This window comes from Pteronotus mesoamericanus, unplaced genomic scaffold (genome assembly GCF_021234165.1).
Source record: "Pteronotus mesoamericanus isolate MK-2021 breed Mesoamerican mustached bat unplaced genomic scaffold, CSHL_Meso_final contig_52, whole genome shotgun sequence".
In the NCBI taxonomy this organism is placed as follows: Eukaryota; Metazoa; Chordata; class Mammalia; order Chiroptera; family Mormoopidae; genus Pteronotus; species Pteronotus mesoamericanus.
Genome location: NW_026555189.1, coordinates 13,153,108 through 13,175,051, shown reverse-complemented (window position 1 = coordinate 13,175,051; position 21,944 = coordinate 13,153,108). Strand labels below are relative to the sequence as shown.

The 21,944-nt window shown below is 38.1% G+C and overlaps 1 protein-coding gene and 1 non-coding gene across 2 annotated transcripts in view; both read left to right on the top strand.

Moving 5' to 3' along the window:
* Window positions 1–107: 107 nt before the first annotated feature.
* Window positions 108–210, top strand: LOC129075313 (U6 spliceosomal RNA). The gene has a single exon (XR_008529620.1). It is a non-coding gene; the product is annotated as a U6 spliceosomal RNA (small nuclear RNA).
* Window positions 211–2,084: 1,874 nt separating this feature from the next.
* The window catches only part of LRRC36 (leucine rich repeat containing 36), a 54,220-nt gene continuing 34,360 nt past the window's right edge, over window positions 2,085–21,944 (top strand). Inside the window, exons 1-3 of the mRNA XM_054579326.1 lie at window positions 2,085–2,210; window positions 18,116–18,243; window positions 21,256–21,448. Of these exons, the coding sequence (XP_054435301.1) occupies window positions 2,141–2,210; window positions 18,116–18,243; window positions 21,256–21,448 (391 nt within the window). The 5' untranslated portion in view covers window positions 2,085–2,140. The remainder of the gene's footprint in view (window positions 2,211–18,115; window positions 18,244–21,255; window positions 21,449–21,944) is intronic.

Genomic DNA, 21,944 nt, shown 5'->3' with positions numbered 1-21,944 from the left:
TCCAGCTCATTGTTAAAAGTTCGAGGTTATCTGTTCATAAATGAATTGTCTATTTTACTTCAAGATGAATTAGTTTATCAACACTACAGAAAAGTAGAAAGCCATGCTTGCTTCAGCAGCACATATACTAAAATTGGAATGCTACAGAGAAGATTAGCAATGCCCCTGCACAAGGATGACACACAAATACATGTAGCATTCCTTATTTTTAATAGCATAACCAATAATATATATATAAAGTAGCCATCAAACATACAAACCATCTGTACCAGATTTTAAAATAAGCAATACTCTTACAAAAAAAATTAAAGAGTGATTAGTAGTGTATAAAATTTTACCTAAGAACCATAAAACAATATTGAATTCTAGGTAAAAATTATGCATGCTGAAGTGACTTATTCTTATGCAGTATCAGTAACTTATTCTGAATGTATCAAAAATAAGATGGACTGATAGAGGGATAGATGAACATGTGATAAAACAAATACAGCAAAATGTTTATTGTAGAATCTAGATGGTGGGTGTATAATGCTCACTATACAATTCATTCAACCTTTCCGAATGTTTCAAAATTTGCATTAAAGTGTTACTGGGGGAAAGAGTATTAAAGTAAGAGGTGGTTGCTAAAGAGAGGAAAAGACTATTTCTCCAATAAAATCCCAAATCTCCTATGTTGACAGCGAAGGAAGGAAAATAAATGCATGCAACAAAGAGGATGGCGTTCCTTTATAATAAACCTGGTCTCAATATTCAGATATAAAGAAGAGCAATTACATATACCACAGTTGCAGCTGGAAAAGTTAAAGGGTACATGAAGAGAGATATTACAAATTGAAAAATGGATTCATGACTCACAGAAGCAGAGCTGGAAAAGCCAATCTAATGAGCTAATCTAGGCTTTGGAGTCCTAGCCCTTCTAAATATGGGTAAGACTGAATATGACAAGTTGAGAGTAACTAAGGGACGTACCTAGACCAGAAAACATAAATATGCAAGAACTCTGGATTTTTGCTCTCTGTTCTCCTTAAAGGTGACAAGCTGGTTGAGATCTCAGTGAAATGTGCTTTGAGTGTGATTTTGGATGCTGAAGAAAACCTGCTCCTCGAAGGTGAGCCACAGTTTTGGTCTTAGTTCCTCTTTTCTTATTAAGGATAAAGTAATGACAAGAAGTTCTTGGCTTAAGAGTTTGCCTCCTTACACATACATGTCCCATCCATGCGAGGGGTCTCAAGAGGTCCCTGCTGTAGTGAGGGTAGGGATTAAGGATATGGCTGTTCTTTCCAGAGTTTTCTTCCCCAAGACTGCTCAGAGGCTGGTTAGTGCATAACTACCCCAGCCTGCGGAGAGCCTTTAACCACTGGCAAGTTTGGAGACCTGTAGCAGGAATTGCACTAGGTCTAGTATAGGCATCCCCATCCCATCCGAAAGAGCACCATCTCTGTTTCACAGATCCCTCTCCCCAAAATCAATTTCTAAAGCTATAACCACCCCATGCTCTAAAAACAGGGCCTCAACTTCTCAGAGCCAAGTTCCCCAATGGTTCCCATCATGCCTCAGAGGTCTGCCTTCCAATCCTTCCGATTTGGATCCCTTCCTCCCCCAGTTACCCGCTCTTGCTCCACCTTGCCTCAGAGTCAACAGCCACAAATGCTGAGCTGTAAAGACCTTCACCCTGTCAAGAGGCACACCCCGACTCATCAGACCTGGAATCCCCCTAATCTTCAAAGCTAGAACACTTCACCCCTCGAAGTAGGAGCATTCTTCCAATTCCTCGGACCCAGCGCCCAGATCCTTCAAAGCTGGGGCCATATCCCCTTCTGTCCCAGAGCCAGTAACCTAACCCTATAGCCCTAATTCTCCACCACCTGGCCCCCCACCCCAATTCGCCGTGTTAGTGATTTTGGCGCCCCCACCAGGGCGGGCTCCATACCATGGTTCGGACTCCGGCGCCGGGCCGGGAGGCGCGTGACCCTGGCAATAACGGACCCCCGGTGCGCGGGAGGGGCGGGGCCGGGGGAAGGGCCTGACGGCGTGGGGCGGGGCCTGGCTCGCGCTGGGCGGTCTCAGGGATCGCGACAGGTGAGCCGAGTGGAGCCGAGCGGCGCGGCGCGGCGCGGCGCCGCGCGGAGGGTGGGCAGGGATGGCGGAGCAGTGGGATCTGGACGAGGAGGTCATCCGCCGCCTGGGGGCGCTGACTCTGGAGAAAGCCGGTAGGGCTAGGCCGGGAGCCTAGGGTGTGAGGCTGAGGGAAGGAAACTGAGGCTGAGGCAGGGGAACCTGAGGTAGACACTTAGGGAAACGGTGGTGGAGGAGAGGTCCCTGAGGTGGAAGAGGGGTTATTGAGGCAGGAATGGTTACACTCAGGTGCAGGTGAAAGAACTGAAGAAACTGGGGAGCCTGGGGCGGAGGGCGAGAAATTGAGCAGAGAAACAAGATTAATTGGACACTGCGGCCGGAACGCAGATCTAGACAGTGTCTGAACTGAGCCCCAAGAGAGGGTTGTTGGCGGGAAGAGAAAGACGCTAAGAAGGGTGTTTGAAGTCAAGGTGCTATTGAGGCACGAAGGACATTCATTTTGGCAGTTCCTGAAACTTCTGACCCACTGGGACGGGTTGGGGTGAAATGTTCTTCGTCCAGCCTCCACCTCAAGAATTTGGCCATTTCCCTGATCAGTCTGGATGTGTAACCTCCTTTTAAGAGAGACTCAGAAAGGGAACGGATGTGGGGGCAATAGCATCTGATCTCTCAAGGCACTTAGGTCGAACTGGCTGAGGGGTTCCTGACCCAACCTTTGACCTGGAGTCTGACTCAGACAGCTTGCTTTCTGAGTTTCTAAGGAGTAGAAATGCTGGGAAAGTTATTAGTGTTCCTAATTCAACTTTTACCCTTCCTAAAGTCACTATGTCGTTAATGCCAGGCCCTGTGCTAAGTGCTTTCCTTGCGTTATTTAATGCCCCCCTCAAAAGCCTATGAGTCAGATGCTGTTATTGCTCCCATTTTACAGGTGAGTAAAATTACGTTTAGACTTGCCCAAAGTCACGGAGCCCAAAGTAATGTAGCCAGGGTTTATTAACCCAGGACTCTGATCCCAGAACCTGTGCTCTAATCATAACAGAAAGTTACCCTTCTTGCTTCTAATACTTTTTATTTGCGGGATATGAATAACTTGGTTTTATTTTATTTAAACATTATTATTTAAAATTTATCAAAATTAGTGCATGTTAGTGACAGTCAAACATTACATGTGTGAATAAAGAGGATATTAACCTTCCTTTCTCTTGAAACCTTCCCTCACCCCCCTTCCAAAGATAATGGTTTGTTGTACAGATAAATAGATTGATGTCTATATCTCAAGTTTATTATTTTTTCTTTTCCAAATTACTTTGAACTTCCCTATGTTTATAAGTTACCTAAGAAAAGCTTTTTTGGCTTACACAGTTTTGAAACTTTGTTTCCTTTAAAAAGTGTATATTGATTCAATTTGATTTGATAAGGGGTTGGGGTAGGTGAGTAGGGTAGAAGGTGGCCCTTCCATTCTCCACCATTCTCCAGCCAGAACAATATGTGGCAGATTTTTTTTTGCTTGTTTTCGTTTGCTTTCTTGTTTTTATAACAGGCATTTGACAAAATTATGCTCATTCTGACAATTCCAACAATACTGATGTAATAGGCTCCTGTATTTTTTTTTAATAAAAGCTATGGAGCTTTGTTATTCACATTAAGTCTAATCTATGAGGAGTTTATTTTTATATATGTATAATATGATATAATTGTATCATTTTATGCTGATAGCCAGTTTCTCCAGAATTTGTGTATTTGTTAATGGTATCTCTGCTATATACCAAGTTCCTTGATAAACTTAACATCAGGTTTTGGTAACTGGTAAAGTCATCAATTTATCTCCCTTTACTTTTCTCCATTTATCACTTCTTCATCCTTCAAAATTGTCTAGGCTATTCTTGGCCCTTTATTTTCTCCTGACAATTATAGAATCAACTTGTCAATTTCCACAAAAAGCATTTAGGCTGATCTAATACTCATTTAAAAAATATTACTCTTACTCATTAGAAGCCTATTGCAGTAGTCCAGATAAGAGGTAATGAATGGCTTGTACTAAGAGGATAACTGTGGAGATATAATGAAGTTCATGGAGAAGTCAAGGTGTATTTTATGAGCAGACAGGATGGGAACTGCAAAGAAATTGAATGTTGGAAATGAGGAAAAGGAAAATTCAAAGATAACACTTATTCTTAACTTAAGATATTGCTGGGTGGTTAGTGGTGGTATTTACTGAAGGCAAGACAGAACGAAGACTATGAGAAAGATAGGTTTGGGGAAAGGGAATCAAGAGAGCTGTTGTGAGCATGGTAAGATATCTATTAGGCATTCAAATGTGAGATTTGTTTTTCAGCAGTGGGATACATGAGTTTGGGTCTCAGAGGAGAGGTCAGGGTTAGATATACATTTTGGAGACATTAGCAAATAGGTCATATTAAAGCCTCAGGAACAGTATAAACTTGCCTAACTAGAAAATGTGGATGGAGAATAGGAGACGCTAAGACTCAGTCTTGGGTCTTATTTCAATGTTTACAGGTTAAATAGAGGAGTAGGAATGTGATGGAGTTTAAGAGAGGGTAGTGTATCAGGGAAGTAATGGTCACCTGTGCCAAATGCTATTAACAAGCTGAACAAATTAAATGCAGAGAAGTGTCTGTTAGATTTGTAACATGGAGCTCATGGGGGATTTTCACTAGGGGTGTTTGGGGAGAGAGGGGAGGAGGGAAGCCAGGCTGGAGTAGGACAAAAAGGGAATGATGTATGAAGGAGAAGAGATAGTGAAGGCAAGAAACTGCTGAGAAATTTGGCTATAAGGAGAATACAGAAGTAGAATGTTAGCTGGAGGATATGATGTGGAATCAAGAACAAAAGTTTTAAAGAGTCTATATACATGAATATATTTGTAGGCTGATGACAATTATTTGGCAGGGAAAATATGTAATTATATATATATTTGCTTTTTAAAATAATTTAATTAAATTAATATATGAGTACTATAATAATTGCACAGTAGAAGTAAATCTTGACCCCCTCCTTCTTGGCCTTGACCCAGTTCTCCCTCCTAAAGGCAAAATCACTGTTACCAGTATCTTGGATAACTTTGAGAAATATTTTCTACATATATAAGTATACATCACTTATTTTATTATAGCAATTCACAAATATATGCAAGAGTAGAGATAACAGAATAATGAGCTTCCATCACCCTACCTAAACCGTTATCATTAATTCATGGCCCATCTTTCATTATACCTCACCTAGTCTCTACCCGCCTCCAACCCTCTGCACTATTTATTTTGAATCAAATCCCAGATATATGATTTAACCCATAAATATTTAGTATATAGCTTCAAAATATAACTTTTTAGAAAAAATCACATAGAAAACCTAAAAATACTTAAGAGTAATTTCTTAGTATCATCAAATATCCAACCAGTTTTCTCAACTGTCCTACAAATTTTTTTTTGAAATCAGAATGTATAAGGTCTATTGCAATTGGTTGGCATTTGTCTTAAATAATATTTGATCTATAGGTTTCCCCTTCTTTTTCCCTTGCATTTTCTATTGTTTTTGAAGAAACTAGGCGATTTGTTTTGAGTAATTTTATAATCCTGATTTTTCTTATGATATTTCTAAGATATTTAACATCTTCCTCTTTCTTTTCTATTTTTCATTGAATTTATCGGGGCAACATTGGTTAATAAAATTTTATTATTTAAGTTTCAGGTGTGCAATTCTATAATCCATCATCTGTATATTGTATTGTGTGTTCACCACTTGAGGTGAAGTTTTCCTCCGTCACCATTTGTGCCCCTTATGCCCTCTTCTGTCTTCTCCCACCCCCTTTCTGGTAATCACCATACTGTTGTCTGTGTCTATGAGTTTTTTGGGTTTTGTCGTCGTTTTTGCTTAATCCCTTTACCTTTTTCTCAGCCCTGCAAACCACCTCCCCTCTGACAGCTGTCAGTTCTCTATCTGTGAGTCTGTTTCTATTTGTTAGTTTATTTTGTTCATTAGATTCCATATATGAGTGAAATCATATGGTACTTGTCTTTCTCTGACTGGTTTATGTCACTTAGCATAATGCTCTCCAGGTCCACCCATGCCGTCCCAAAGGGTAAGATTTCCTTTTTTATGTCCAAGTAGTATTCCATTGCGTAAATGTACCACAGCTTTTTTATCCACTCATCTACTGGTGGATACTTGGGCTGCTTCCAAATCTTGGCTATTGTAAATAATGCTGAGGTGAATATATTCTTTCACATTAATGTTCCAGGTTTCTTCGGATATATTCCCTGAAGTGGAATCTCTGGGTCATAAGGCAGTTGCATTTTTAATTCTTCATGTAACTCCATACTGCTTTCCATAGTGGCTGCACCAGTGTGCATTCCCACCAACAGTGCATGAGGGTTCCCTTTTCTCCACATCCTCAGCAACACTATTGCTTGTTGACTTATTGATGAATAGCCATTCTGAGAGGTGTGAGGTGATATCTCATTGTGGTTTTAATTTGCACTTCTCTGATGATTAGTAACATTGAGCATCTTTTCATGTGCTTATTGGCCATCCCTATGTCCTCTTTGAAGAAGTGTCTATTCAGGTCCTTTGTCCACTTTTAAATCGAGGTGTTTTTTTTTTGGTGTTGAGTTTTATAAATTCTTTTTGGATTTTGGATATTAACCCCTTATCAGATGTATCATTGGTAAATAGGTTCTCCCATTCAGTGGGTCGTCTTTTCATTTTGTCAATGGTTTCCTTTGCTATGCAATAACTTTTTATTTTTTTATTTTTTAAATTTTTAGTTATTGATTTTAGAGAGAGGAAGGGAGAGAGAGAAACAGAAACATCGATTTTGTTGTTCCACTTATTTATGCATTCATTGGTTGATACCTGTATGTCCCCTGACATGTCTCTAACCCACAACCTTGGCATACCAGGACAACGCTCTAACCAACTGAGTTACCCAGCTAGGGCCACAAAAATTTTTTAGTTTGATGTACTCCCATTTGCTTATTTTTTCTTTGGTTTCCCTTGCCTGAGGCAAGATATCAGAAAAAATATTGCTATGAGAAATGTCTGAGATTTTACTGCTTATGTTTACTTTTAAGATTTTTATGGTTCTGAATCTAACATTAAATCTTTAATCCATTTTGAGTTTATTCTTTTGTATGGTGTATCCTTTTTTTTTTTTTTTGTATTCGCTATTAAGCAGTAGCTAGATGGGGCTTGATCAGGTTCAGGTTTGATTTTTTTTTTTTTTTTGCAAGACTACTTCATAGATGATGGTATATACTTTCATCAGGAAGTATATAATATCTGGTGTTCTTTTTTGTGACATTATCAGCCCTTGAATATGATTGCCTAGGGCCCATTAATTTATTAATTTATTTATTAGGAGTTGCAAAATGATAGTTTTCTAATTTGATCTTTCATTTTTAATAGCTGTAATACTTCTATAAAAAGAAATTTCCCCACATCCACTATTTGGTTATGCTGAAGTATAGTTTGTATAGGAAAGGCAGAATGAATGCTTGATTTATTTCACCTTATTTACCAGTTTTTTAAAAAATGAGTTGAATGAGTTGTTATCTTAGCATCCTCCAAAGGTTGACCGATGAGAGTTACTATAAATTCATGAATTTAAATGTTTTTGAAGTGTTCCAATCCATTGCACTTCTTACCATAATTAATGTTGAACTTGACTTCTAAGACTTTTTTTGTTTTATTTATTTGAAACTCTTTCACCATCATATTAAAATCTTTATTAGATTATGAATTCAGTTTCTAAGTGAGCAATAAATTGATTGTTGTTTTCATGAATAAAACATGGTGTTGTCTATTTAATATTTTTAGCTCACATATTAGAATTGGAAGATTATTCTGTTGTGTGTAACTTGTGTGATGTGCAGTGTTTGATTTGTTCCCTGATCTATTTATCTTCACTTTCTTATAAACATTGAAACCAGATAATGCTTAATCTCTTAAGACTTGCTCATATGAATTATAAAAGAATGTCTGTCTCTGTGACACTTTACCATTTGAATGATAATTATGGTTCCCTTTATTTTTTATTATATTTTATTGATTATGCTATTACAGTTGTCCTGATTTTTTCCCTTTTGCCCCCCTCGACCCAGTATCCTCCATCCCTCAGGCAATCCACCCACTGTTGTTCACGTCCATGAGTCATGTGTGTGAGTTCTTTGGCTACTCCATTTCCTATACTGTACTTTATATCTCCATGGCTATTCTGTAACAACCTATTTGTACTTCTTAATCCCCTCACCTCTTCACCCATTCCCCCAAAACTCCCTCCCATCTGGCAACCAGCAAAATGCTCTCCGTACCTGTGATTCTGTCTCTGTGCTTCGTGTTTGCTCAGTTTGTTTTTTAGATTCAGTTGTTGATAGATATATATGTATTGCCATTTTATTGTTCATAGACTTGATCTTTTTCTTAACTAAGTCCCTTTAACATTTCATAGAATAACAGTTTGATGATGATGAACTCCTTTAGTTTTTTCTCGTCTGGGAAGCTCTTTATCTGCTCTTCGATTCTAAATGATAGCTTTGCCGAGCAGAGCAATCTTGGCTGTAGGTCCCTGCTCTTCGTGACTTTGAATATTTCTTGCCAGTCCCTTCTAGACGGCAAAGTTTCTTTTGAGAAATCAGCTGACAGTCTTATGGGAACGCCCCTGTAGGTAACTAACTGCTTTTCTCTTGCTGCTTTTAAGATTTTCTCTTTATCTTTAACCTTAGGCATTTTAATTATGATGCGTCTTGAAGTGGGCCTCTTTGCATCCGTCTTGTTTGGGACTCTCTGTGCTTCCTGGACTCTCTCGCATGTCTATTTCTCTCACCAAATTAGGGAGGTTTTCTTTCATTATTTTTTCAAATAGATTTCCATCTTCTTGCTCTTTCTGTTCTCCTTCTGGCACCCCTATGAGGCAAATGTTGGACCTCTTGAAATTGTCCCAGAGGCTGCTTATACTACCCTCTTCTGGATTCTTTTTTCTTCTTGTTCTTCTGATTGGTTGTTTTTTGCTTCCTTATGTTCCAAATCATTGATTTAATTCTCTGCTTCATCCACTCTACTGTTGTTTCCCTGTAAATTGTTCTTTATTTCAATTAGTGTATGCTTCCTTTCCAACCGGATCTTTTTTTAAGCTGCTGAGTCCTTGCTAAGTTCCTCGTGCATCCCTATAACCAGTGCTTTGAACTCTGCCTCTGATAGATTGCTTATCTCCATTTCATTCAGCTCTTTTTCTGGAGCTTTGATCTGTTCTTTCATTCGTGTCTCTGTCCCCTCATTTTGGCAGGTTCCCTGTGTTTGTTCCCACATGTTAGGCAGAGCCGCTTTGACTCCATGTCTTGGTAGTGCGGCCTAATGCAGTAGGTATCCTGTAGGGTCCAGTGGCACAGCCTCCCCCATCACCCAAGCTGGGTACTCAAGGTGCACCCTCTGCGTAGTTAAGCCTTGATTGCTGTTGACAGGTCAGTGGGAGGGATTTACCCAGGCCAGTCAGCTGCAAGGACTGGCTGTGACCACTGACCGCCAACCTCTGCCCTCTGTGGAGGATCAGCTGTGCATGGCGGTGGTGCTCCAACATGGTCTGTAGCTGTCCACTGGGTGTGTTGACCCTTGGGTGTCCCGCGTGGTGCAGGCCAAGGTCAGCCCCCACCTGTGTTTTGCCTGGGGCCACCCTGCCTGAGCTGTAAAGCCATCTGAGATGGCTGCTGCTTGTGCTGGGCTTGGAGATTCCCAGGAGAAGCCAAGCTGTGATTCTAGGCTGCTGGTGTCCGGCCTGGGGCTCCCTGAGGCCAGCTGTTGCTTGTTTGAGAGGATTTAGGAAGTTGTGAAGCATGAGCCAAGACCAGCCACCTATATGGAAAAGCCACTGTTAACAGTTTTGGGGGGCTGTAAGTTGGGTGGGGTGGCGCCTTAGGGGATCACCAGGGTGAGGCAAACACTGTTAGCCAGGTTGATGGAGTCTCTGATATGTCACCTAGCTGCAGGCTTTGTGGCTCTTTAGATGGAGGGCTCAAAAAAGGAACAGTGGCCTCTCCCTGCCTTCCTGTCTGGGAGGAAGCTGTCCCCCAAGCTCTTGATGCTAGACACTTTAGTCCCTCCCTGTATGCCACTGGTGCCCTTCATGCTGACATCCTCGTGCTGGAGCTCAGAGGGAGTGAGTCCAAGTAAGTTCGTGTGTGGGTTCTTTAAGAGGAACTGCTTGGGACTGCGTAAGTTTCTTCATCATATCAATCCCTGCTGGTTTTTGCAGGCTGAAGTATAATGACTTCTCTTCCTGGCACTGGAAACCTGGGCTGGGACTGGGACCCCTCACTCCCAAGATATCCCTCCCAAATTTTTATCCACCACACTTGAGTGTGGGAACAATCTGTTCAGTGTCTTAGCATCTCTGTCCCTCCTACCAGTCTGGATGGATGTGGTTGCCTTAATTCCGTAGTTGTCGGACTTCCATTCAACTCAATTTCTAATGGTTCTGGGTGATGGTTCTATAGTTTAGTTGTAAGTTTGAGGTGGTACGGTTGTGCGAGGAGGCGAGCTGTGTTTACCTATGCCTCCGTCTTGAGTGAATTATGGTTCCCTTAAAAATGTTAAATGTCTCATCTTCAAAACAGACTGCAGTGAAAGGTATGAGAAGTACTGTAAGGCACTGATGAAAATCATAATCAAACTTAGCCTTTGTCCCATGGTAACAGACCTTCAGGGTATTAGATTATTGCATACTATAGAAAGAACTACCAATATGCTACCCTCTGAGTCGGGCAAAATTTTTGTATTTTTTTGAGATATAATTCACTTACTCTAACATTTAGAGTATACAATTCAGTGTCATTTAGTACTTTGTGCAACCATCACCACTATTTAGTTCCAGAATATTTTATCAGCCCAAACGGAACCTCATGCCCCTTAGTCACTCCTCATTTCCAGCTCCCCTCAGCCCCTACCAACCACTAATCTGCTCTCTGTCTCTGTGGACTTTCCTGTTTTGGTTATTTCATATAAATGGAATTGTACCATATTATGCCTTTGTGCCTGGCTTTTCACATAGCATATTTTTGAAATTCATATGTATTTTAGCATGTATGGGTATTTTTCTTTTTAAATTAACACTATATTTTTAAATGCAGTTTTAGGTTTGTAGAAAAATTGAGCAGAAAGTACAGAGTTTCATATACTCTTCCTCACACCTCCCCTCCCATGATCCCCGACAATTTTCTCTATTATTTATATCTTGCATTAGTGTGGTATATTTATTATGATTGATGAACCAGTATTATACATTATTATTAATTAAAGCCTATAGTTTACACTAGGGTTCACTCTTTGTGTTGTGCAGTCCTGTGTTTTATGATAAATATATAGTGTTATGTGTCCACCATTACAGTATCAAACAGAATAGTCTCACTGCCCTAAAAATCTCCTGTGCTACACCTATTTATTCTTCTCTCCTGGCTGAACCCCTCACATTCACTGCCCTTTTAAATGTTGCCTTTTCTAGAATGTCACATAGTTGGAATCATAGAGTGTATAACCTTTTCAGATTGGCTTCTTTCACTTAGAAATATGCACTTAAGTTTCCTTTGTCTTTCCATAGCTTTAATTCATTTCTTTTTGTAATATTACACTGTGTGAATGCATAGTTTGTTTATCTATTTACTTAATAAAGAACATCTTGGTTCCACCTAAGTTTTGATAATTATGAATAAAGCTGCTATAAACGTTCTAGTACAGGTTTCAAAAAAGGTTCCACTTACTTGATTGAAAATACCAAGGAGCATGATTGCTAAATCATATGGCAAACTGTGTTTAGCTTTGTTAAGAAATTGCCAAGCTATCTTCTAAAGTGGGTACATCTTTTCATTCCCATCACAGTGATTGCTCCATCCTATGGTCTGAATATTTGTGTCCCCCAACCCTCAATTCATATGTTGGAATCCTAATCTCAACATGCTAGTATGAAGAAGTGGGGTCTTTGAGAGGTGTTTAAGTTGTGAAGGCAGAATCCTCATAAAAGAGATTAATGGCCCTGAATGGTGTGGCTCAGTTGGTTGAGCATCATCCTGCAAAGCTAAAGGTCGCCGGTTTGATTCCTGGTTAGGGCACATGCCTGGGTCATGGGTTTGGTCCCAGTCAGAGCATGTGCCAGAGGCAACTTGATTGATGTTTCTCTCTCATACTGATGGAGGGTTTATCTCCTCCTCTGTCTCCTTCCCTCCCGCCCTCTAAAAATAAATAAAATCTTAAAAAATAATAAAAGAGATTAATGACTTTATAAAAGAGGCCAAAAAGAAAGCTGCCTTATCCTCTTCTCTCATGGGAGGACACATTGACAAAGTAGGCAGTATGCAGCCTAGAAGAGGGCTCTCACCAGAACAGGACCATGCTAGTACCCTGACCTTGGACTTTCAGCCTCCAGAACTGTAAAAAATAAGTGTTTCCTGTTTATAAGCCACTCAGCCTGAGGTTTTTTTTATAGAAGCTCAATCAGACTAAAATACCAATGTCCTCACCAACATTTGGTGGTGGTAGTGTTTTGGATTTTGGCCATTCAAATAAGTATGTAGTGATATCTCATTGTTTTAATTTGCAATTTCCTAATGACTTATGTTGAACATCTTTTTATATTTATTTTTGCCATGTATGTTTTCTTCAATGGGTTGTCTATTTGGGTCTTTTGCCTATTTTTAAATGGCTTGTTTTCTTATTGCTGAATCTTAAGAGTTCTTTGTATATTTTGGATCCCAGACCTTTTTCAGATATGTTTGTCATCCCAGAAAGTTCCCTCCTGTTTTTTCCAGTCAATCCATCATCCCTAGAATCAATTAATGTCCTGATTTCTACCACCATAGATTGTTTTGCCTGTTCTTGAATTTCAGATAGCAAGAATCATATGGTATATACTCTTTTGTGTCTGGCTTCTTTCAAAATAAAATTTTGGATATTCTTTCATAGACATGAGTAGTATTCCATTGCATGACTATACTCCATTTCTTTTTCATCGTAAATAAATATTTAGTGTTGTATTAAAAACTTATTGCCCAAACCAAGGTCGCCTCAATTTCCTCCTGTCTTCTATTTTTAAAGTTTTATAGTTATATCTATAATATATATTATATCTAGAGAGACATTCTCCATTTTTAAAAATTATGGTAAACTATACATAACATAAAACTTACCATTGTAAGCATTTTAAGTGCTTAGCTAAGTGGCATTAAATGCATTCACACTGTTGTTCTACCATCACCACCATTCATATCCAGGACTTCTTCATCTTCCCAAACCAAAACTTTGTACCCTTTAAAAAATAACACACTATTCCTACCTACCCTCCACCCCTGACAACCACCATTTTACTTTCTGACTCTATGAATTTGACTGTTCCAGGTACCTCAGGTAAGTGGAATCAGACAATATTTTTACTTTTGTGCCTCACTTATTCCACTTAGCATTAACGTTTTCAAGTTCATCCATATTGTAGCATGTATCAGAATTTTATTCCTTTTGAAGGCTGAATAAAATTTTACTGCGGGACTACATTTTGTTTATTTATTTATTCATAATAGACATTTGGGTTGTGTCCACCTTTTGGCTATTGTTATTTATCTTCCTCTGAACATGGGTGTACAGGTATCTGTTAGATTCCTTGTTTTCCTGCCGAACCTTGCCCAGACCTGGGAAAGGGAGGAGAGCCTCAGAAATTGCTCTACCTTAAGAATGAACATTTTTAAACGATCTGGCTTTTAAACTCCACAATTTCCTATATACAGACTTCCATTGACAATGTAGTTGGGAGAACAATAAGATTCTGCAGAGCCTTATAAACATAAAAATTTTCTTTATTGCTTCAAATGATTTGAACATTATTTTAATGATCAAATATTAATTTTAGTTGTACTCAAAGTAAAAATGCCAAATTTGGGGGCTATTTTGTGATTCAGCAATCTTTTTTCTAAATGGTGTGAGATGTGTGTGAGTCTATTTATGCAGGATAGAAAGGAAAATAAGCAACTGGGGAGGCTCTAATGAGCCACTATAGCAAGGGATACAGAGGTTTTGTTTACTAAATTTTTCTTACTATTGTAAGCTCTGAATGGAAAATGCTTTATCATGTGTTTCACTTATGCTGTCATGTATATACCTAATATTTCTATTTTTTATTTTATTTTAATACACCTGGCCCAATAACAAAAAAAATTCTTGTTTTCAATTGTTTTGGATATATAGCAGAAGTAGAATTGTTCTCTTTTTTTGCTCTGGTACTCATTTCTGAAATGACCTTTTAATTTTATTTTTATTATTTCTTGAGTTCTGTCTTTGCTATTTTCAAATCTTCCTTTTTTTCAATAATTTTCTGAATTTTTCTAATTTACGTTTTTTGGCGCTGAACTTTTTCATCTTGGGATTCCTTTATACTCTTAAAAATTATTGAGGACTTCAAAGAGCTTTTATTAATGTAGACTATATTACTAATATGTACCCTATTAAAAATTGAAACAAAAATTTAAAATATTAACTCATTAAAAGATAACCCTAACATACCCATTATGTTAACATAAATAATATTTTTGAAAAATAACTATATTTTCCAAAATAAAAAACAGTGAGAGGAGGGGCACTGCTTTATATTCCTACAAATCTTTTTCATGTCTTAATTGAAGAGAGCCAGATCCTCATATCTGCTTCTGTACTAAATCTGTTATGTTGTTTTGGTTGAAATATATTTTTTAAAAAACCCTACCTTACACAGATATGTAGTTGGAAAAGGAAGAAATATTTTAATATCCTTTTCAGAGAATTATGGATATTCTTATTTGATATGACATTAAAACTGGACAAATGGTAATTTCCCAAAGTTTAGTCATATGTGGAATATTAAACCATATCAATGTACTTTTTTGTACTCTGTTACATTAAAACCCATTGGTATATCTTGCATTTAAGTGGATCTTTTACAAATGGATATGATTTTGTAACACCATGCCTCAGTCATTTGAAAAATATTAACTGGCTGAGATATGTAAGTCTTCCAAATATTGGTAAGTTTTGTTATACAACATTAAAAATCATATTTGTTAATATAATTACCAATCTCATTCAAAAAGTCTTTAACCCTGACTGGTATAGCTCAGTGGGTTGGCCGATGACCCGTAAAGCTGAAGGTCACCAGTTTGATTTCTGGTAGGGCACATGTCTGGGTTGCAGGCCAGGTTCCCAGTTGGGGGCGCACGAGAGGCAACCCATTGATGTTTCTCTCCCTCTCTTTTTCCTCTCTTCCTCTCTCTCTAAAAAATAAATAAGTAAAATCTTTTTTAAAAAGTCTTTAAATGTTGGGAAACTGTCAAGTTAGTGGTGGCAATTACAAGTTTTCCAAAATGCTAATTTCCGCTTGGAAGCTCAAATGTTATAATTGACAATAATTATATCAGCTGTTTTCCTTAAATGACAGGCTCACTTTGTTTATTTCCAAGAAAATTTCTGCCAGATATCAGGTCTGAATAATCATAATATGTCAGGGTTGTTTTTTTTTCCCCCAAGTAAAAACGGTGTTCCATTAAAAAGTGGCTGGTTCAGCTGACATCTCAAAAATCATGCAAGTGTTTTCTCTCAAGATACCCACCATACATTAATATGAGGCAGAAGTACTTCATGTATACTTCCCGTTTAGTCACACAATAAAAAAGATATGTACTTAAGGGTCAAGATTTAAGAAAATTAACCATTTTTACTGCTTTTTTCAAGGGCATTCTTAAGTGTAACTGGCTTCTGAAAAACAGTGCAAACATAAAATGGCGAAAAATACAATTACTGCAAATGAAGGTTGATGCTACTGCCTCTACTCATCCTAAGGCCCCTGTAGTTTTTGCTTTTGTTCCATAATTGCAAATGTCAACACAACAAGAAAGCTGTTTTGCAATTATTATGAAAATAATAGTTTAACGTAGTTTCAATTTTGTGGTCCCCTGTACATTGTCTCAGGGACCTCCAGGGGTCTAGAGACCCACACTTTGAGAACTACCACATTTTTGTTATAATATCTTTTAGCTTGCTTTGAAATATGTTATAATTTTCATTTGTTCTGTGGATGTTTCTAGAGTGCTTTCATTCTTTAGGGATGTTGTTATGCTCTTTTTCCTTTTAATAACCTCATATAAATTTTGACCATTATCCTTCTCTGTGGCTCTTTGTTTAAGAGCAGTGAGTCTTCCTATACTTTTAGATGAGAAAGGTGGGCCAGAATATCTTTTTTAGTTTCAAGGTTTTGGAGATTTCTGTTGTGTTCACAAAATACTAAAAATAGGGCTTTATGCATCCCGATATTGGCCACCTTTGCATCCCTCTCACACTTGTATTCGGTCTTTCTCTTTCCTTTGAACTGTTTCTCTGCCCCATTCAATGTGGATTCTGCTTCCACTATGTCCTCCCTGATGTGGTTACTGTCTAGAAATGGATCTTCAGTTTATTACTTTCTAGAATTTGTAGGTCCTAGACTGCTCCAGTAGCTTAAGATTTTATTTCAATGCAGTCCCCTAGCACTCACCTGCAAATTGGGTCCTGCAGAACCTCCTTTTGGTTTTTATCTCAAAGATTTTATTTATTTATTTATTTATTTATTTTTAAAGAGACAGGAAGGGAGGGAGAAAGAGAGAAGCATTGATGTGTGAGAGAAACATGATGGTTGCCTCTCACACACCCCCAACCCAGGCATGTGACCAGACCAGGAATTGATCTGACAGCCTTTCAGTTTGCAGGCCTGTGTGCAATCCACTGACCCACACCAGCCAGGGCCCTCCTTTCAGTTTTGATTATTATTTTCAGTTTGGTTCATCATACACTTGTCAGTGAGTTCCTACTGACAATTTTGAGGTTTTTCTCTTTTCAGTGCCCTTAGAAGTCTAGTTGACACATCTCCTTCTTTCTTTCTCTCTAGCTCCATATGTATATACACTATATATATACTTTAAGATGCAGTTATACATACACAATCACCCTTTCCTCACTTAGTGTATGTCTTGGAGCTCTTTCCATATGAGCATCTACAGATATATCTCATTCTTTTTAATGACTGCATAACAATAATTAACACACATACATAGCACCCACCATGTGTCTGGTACTGTTCTAAGTTTTGTATATATATTCATTTAATCCTACAACACCTTATGAATTAACTACTGTTATTATTTTTATTTTACAGGTGAGTAAACTAATGCACAGAGAAGTTAAGTGACTTGTACACGGTCACAGACCTAGTGCATTTTCCATTGTATCAATGTACTGTTATTTAAGACATCTAGTTCTACTCTTCTGCAGATGGACCCTTTGACAGTTTTTCTTTTCTTTTCTTTTTTCTTTTCTTTCCTTTTTTTCCAACTATCCTAAAACTTTTCTGCAGTTGGCATCCTCGTGGTATATATTGTATGTCCTGGCAAAATTTTGTGAGTTATATCTACAGGGCTTAATCCTAGCAGTGGACGTTTTGGATTTTTTTAAAAATTGTGTTTTGACAAAGATGCAAGGAAAATAAGACCAGCAACACTGAAAGGAAAAGAAACCAACAGAGACAAGAGGGAAGGAGGGAGGGATGGGCGGGGTGGGGGGGAAGGAAGAGAAGGGGCAAGTCAAGGAACAAATACCAAGAACTCATGGACAAAACCAAAGTGGGGAACGATTGAGGGAGGGAGGGAGGAGGGGGAAGGGGAAAGTGGTGGGGGGAAGGCAGAGACAGATGTATTTGGAAAAAGAAATTAATAAAAAAAATTTTTTAAAACTGTTTTGAGAACTTTTGGACATTTTAGTACATCCTTCAGGGTAATTAGAGAAACCCAAGGGTTTTTTTTTTTTTTTAAACCAAGGTTTTTTATGACTGTATTAGATTGTACTGTTGCTTTTAAAAGAAAGTTCTGATCTTACTGGGCTTGGATGTAGGGCCTTTCACAGGTGAGATATGGTAGGAAGGAAGGCCAATTTTCACTGACTACTCTTTATCCAAGCAGAGGTCATAATATATCTACTGATGATCTCTTTTCAGAATTGGTGGAGTCTCTTTCATTGCAGGGATCCTATGCTGGAAAAATCCATTCCATTGGTGACGCCTTCAGAAATTTTAAAAACCTCCGATCCTTAGATTTATCAAGAAATTTGATCACTAGCCTGAAGGTAAGTTCTGTAGTCTCTGATCAGCCAGTTCAGCCTTTCTTTTTTAAGGTGCTTTTTTTTTTTTTTTTCTTTTTTTTTAAGAGAGAGCGGGAGGGGGAAAAAGGAAGAGAAACATCAATGTGTGGTTGCCTCTTGCGCCCCCTGCTGGGCACCTTGTCCATAACCCAGACATGTGCCCTAGACGGAATTGAACCAACCACCCTTTGATTCACAGGCCAGCACTCAATCCTCTGAGCCACACCAGACAGGGCCATTCATTCATTCATTCATTCATTCATTCATTCATTCATTCATTCCTCATCCAAAGACATGCTTATTGACTTTAAAGAAGGGGAAGGAAGGGGCAGAGAGAGGAAGAGAAACATCAGTGTGAGAGAGAAACATCAATTGGTTGCCTCTCGGTTTATGGGACAACGCTCCAACCAACTGAGCCGTACTGGCTAGGGCTTATTTATTTTTTGATGGGAAGAAATAAGAGAGAGATAATGTCAGCCAGGGAAATACTGGATCTTCCTTTTAAACGTTTCTAAACTAAATTTTATTATTCATTGTAAAATTCTTTCAACTTTGTTCTGTTTGAAATTTTTTATTTTTTTATAAAATATTGAGAGAATTTCCTTTTGTACTCAGGGAAAATGATATTATCACAACCTAGAGCAACCGTACATGTTTTAATATGTGGAAAAAATTATGAGGAGCACTTATAAAAGTATAGATTCTTAGTCCCTACTCCAAGGGAGATTCTGAGTTATTGGGTCGATGTGGGCTTAGGACATATCCCAGGATGGTATTGGTACATGGAACACACATGAAGAAACACTAGACTAAGTTGTTACTGTGAGTTTTTTCAAGGAAGAGAAGGAAACGGTGGTCTTAAAAACAAAAATTTTCAGGTCAGGGAATGGTGGAGCAAAGGGCAGTATAAGAAATTGGGCAGAGTGTGTGAAGGTTAGTAAACACACTAAACACACAAAAAGAGCTCTATGGACATAAGCATGCACACACAGATGTGCAAGTTTTGTTTTCTTTGTGGTATACCCCCAAATGGTGTTTATTCCATATGTTCCCATTTTGCCCAGCTATGTACCTGTCTTGATAAAGCCCTTCTTTGCAAGACTAAAGAAGATGAAAGACTCTCAGATGCTATCTAGGATTAGTTCATGATTTCCTTGATTATTCTGCCAATTTTGCACTTCCTAGGAGATACTTGTTTGAAAACCCAAGCCAGACCCAATATCAATGTCTAAAACTAAGGGCCATGAAAGAGGAAGTCCAAATTTCCAACTAGGACTCTAAAAGCAGAAACTCCAAATTGACCTAGGGCTTTAGACTATTTGGTAGCAGCCACTTGTTTTGGGCCCATCAGGTTCGGAAAGTATTACTTAAGTGTTACTTAGGCCTTCTCTTTTCACATGTATTTTTTTCTTTTTCAGGCTAAAATAATTGAATGAACATTGCTGTAATTTGTTTTTTATACTCCCTTTTCACACCTGTCAAATGAATATAAAACTTTTGTGAAGATTGATCAAATTAGCATATGTAATCTCATACAATATTTATAAGTCTCCTGGTACAGTACTTCATATAAGGAAGCACTTAGTCAATGTTAGCTTTCTACATTTTTTGCATCTATGATTTATCTACATATATTAATCTCTATTAACTCAGAATCATTTTGCTTAGTTTTCCCAGGGAAGATATGTTTTAGGATTATTTCTAGTGTTACTTTGGGGAATATATGAATTCATGCCAACTAGGAAAAGTGAGAGAAGTCATTTCCTTGATTTTTACATTGAGGCATTAAAAGATTTCTTAAGCAGGGGCATTAGACACATTTAAAGACAGTTCTAATGGTGTATTTCCCGAGAGGGGCCAAAGGCACTGATAACTATTCTAACCACTAACCCTTTCACAATATAGAAGTTAATGGAATTGAAAAAGCCAAGAAGAAATGCATCAGAGTGTAAACAGTGTTCTATTTGTGACTGTTTTGTATATATCTTTGAGTTTTCTAAATTACCTGCAGTGAGGAAAAAGACAATTTTAAGTGAGAGAAGAATAAAAACATCATTTTATAAATACATGATAGAAAATAATTTTAACTTTCTGAAATAACAACAGAGTTCCTTTTATGGTAAGCATTTTTATTACTAAAAGTATGTGATTATACATATTACTTACATGTTTTGAAGTGCTGTCCTGAAATTTAGTGTTGGACAAAAGCAACTAACTAGTCAAATACCTAAACATTAAACAATTATTTTTAGTAGTAGGTTTCAGCAAAGGAGGAATATTGTGGCTTTTCCTCTGAGTTTCCCAGTCCTCATTCTTTGTTGCCAGATCAATGGAGGGGTGGGGTTGCTAAATCCTCAGAAAGAGAACTGAAGGAAGAACTTGCTTCTGTGGTGGCAGTTACTCTGAAAGGGGAAACAAGGACAAGAGGGGTTCCAGACTGGTCCAGGAGGGAAGACCTGGAGATAGCATTGTTTTATTTTCCCATATAGTCCATTGACCTTCTCCCCTAGAACCATCTCTTTTGCCTGCCTCCTTTCCTCTTGTAAATGGTGGTGTTTCTAGGGGCAGGATTGTGGTTGTGGCAAGAGTGAGAGAAGGGCAAAAGTGACTTGGCCTGGCTACCACTGGGAAGGATTGGATTGGGAAAATGATCAGGAAGCAACTGAAGCAGAGAATTGACTGCAGCCATTTAAATGTCTGAGTTTATAAAGGAGCAGATGTATGAGATCTGTGAATTATTAATCCTTCAGTATTCTTTTTCTTTCTTTAAAAAAATTTTTTTTATTGTTATTCAACTATAGTTGTCCCCATTTTTCCCCTAACCCTGCAGCATTTTTATTCTCAGGCAACTAAATGGGAGTTTCAACCCTGCTTTTCTCACTGATGACTTGGGTTACAAGTTTATGGATGGAAAGTAATAGAATATTTCCACCTTTATTTGTGAGATTCCTAGTCCTTATCAACATGCAGTTTCATATTGTGGTCTTTTCCTTGCAGGGCATCCAGTATTTATGTTCACTCCAAGACCTGAATTTATACTATAACAACATTCCTTCATTAGTGGAGGTGTCCCGCCTACAGCCTTTACCCTTCCTCAAAGAACTAGATTTGAGACTCAATCCTGTTGTCAGGAAAGATACAGATTATAGGCTTTTTGCTGTGTACACGCTACAAACTCTGGAGAAACTGGGTGAGACTCTCCTCCCCTGTTCCTTGCCCCAGAACCTTACTTTAAACCAGCTGCCTTTTAACTTTTTTGATGTGGGCTCAAAGTGTGCACTAGCAGGATATATTTGTTTATTAGTCAATATTTATGTAACTCCTTTGTTGGCAGGATGTATGACAAGTCCTTTTATTGTTTATTGAATGACAGTCTATGATTTTATCAGTTACTTCCAGCTTTAGTTTTCTTTGGTTGATGGTTTCACCACCATTTCCTCCCCAACAAAAAGTTTCCAGGTACAGATTTATTTTTCCAGATGCCTCAACTTTGCAACTGTATTAGCAATAGAAAATAAATACAACTCTTTGGGGCTGAGTTGGCAAGGAACAGTAAATATTCCTTCAAATTGGCTAGTCTATATTTCTTTGTAATGTTATTATTGAGTGTACCTTTATTGATATAAAATTTGATTTCACATGTTCCTTGAAAAGTTATTTTAGGGAAACTAAGAGATGTCTTTCAG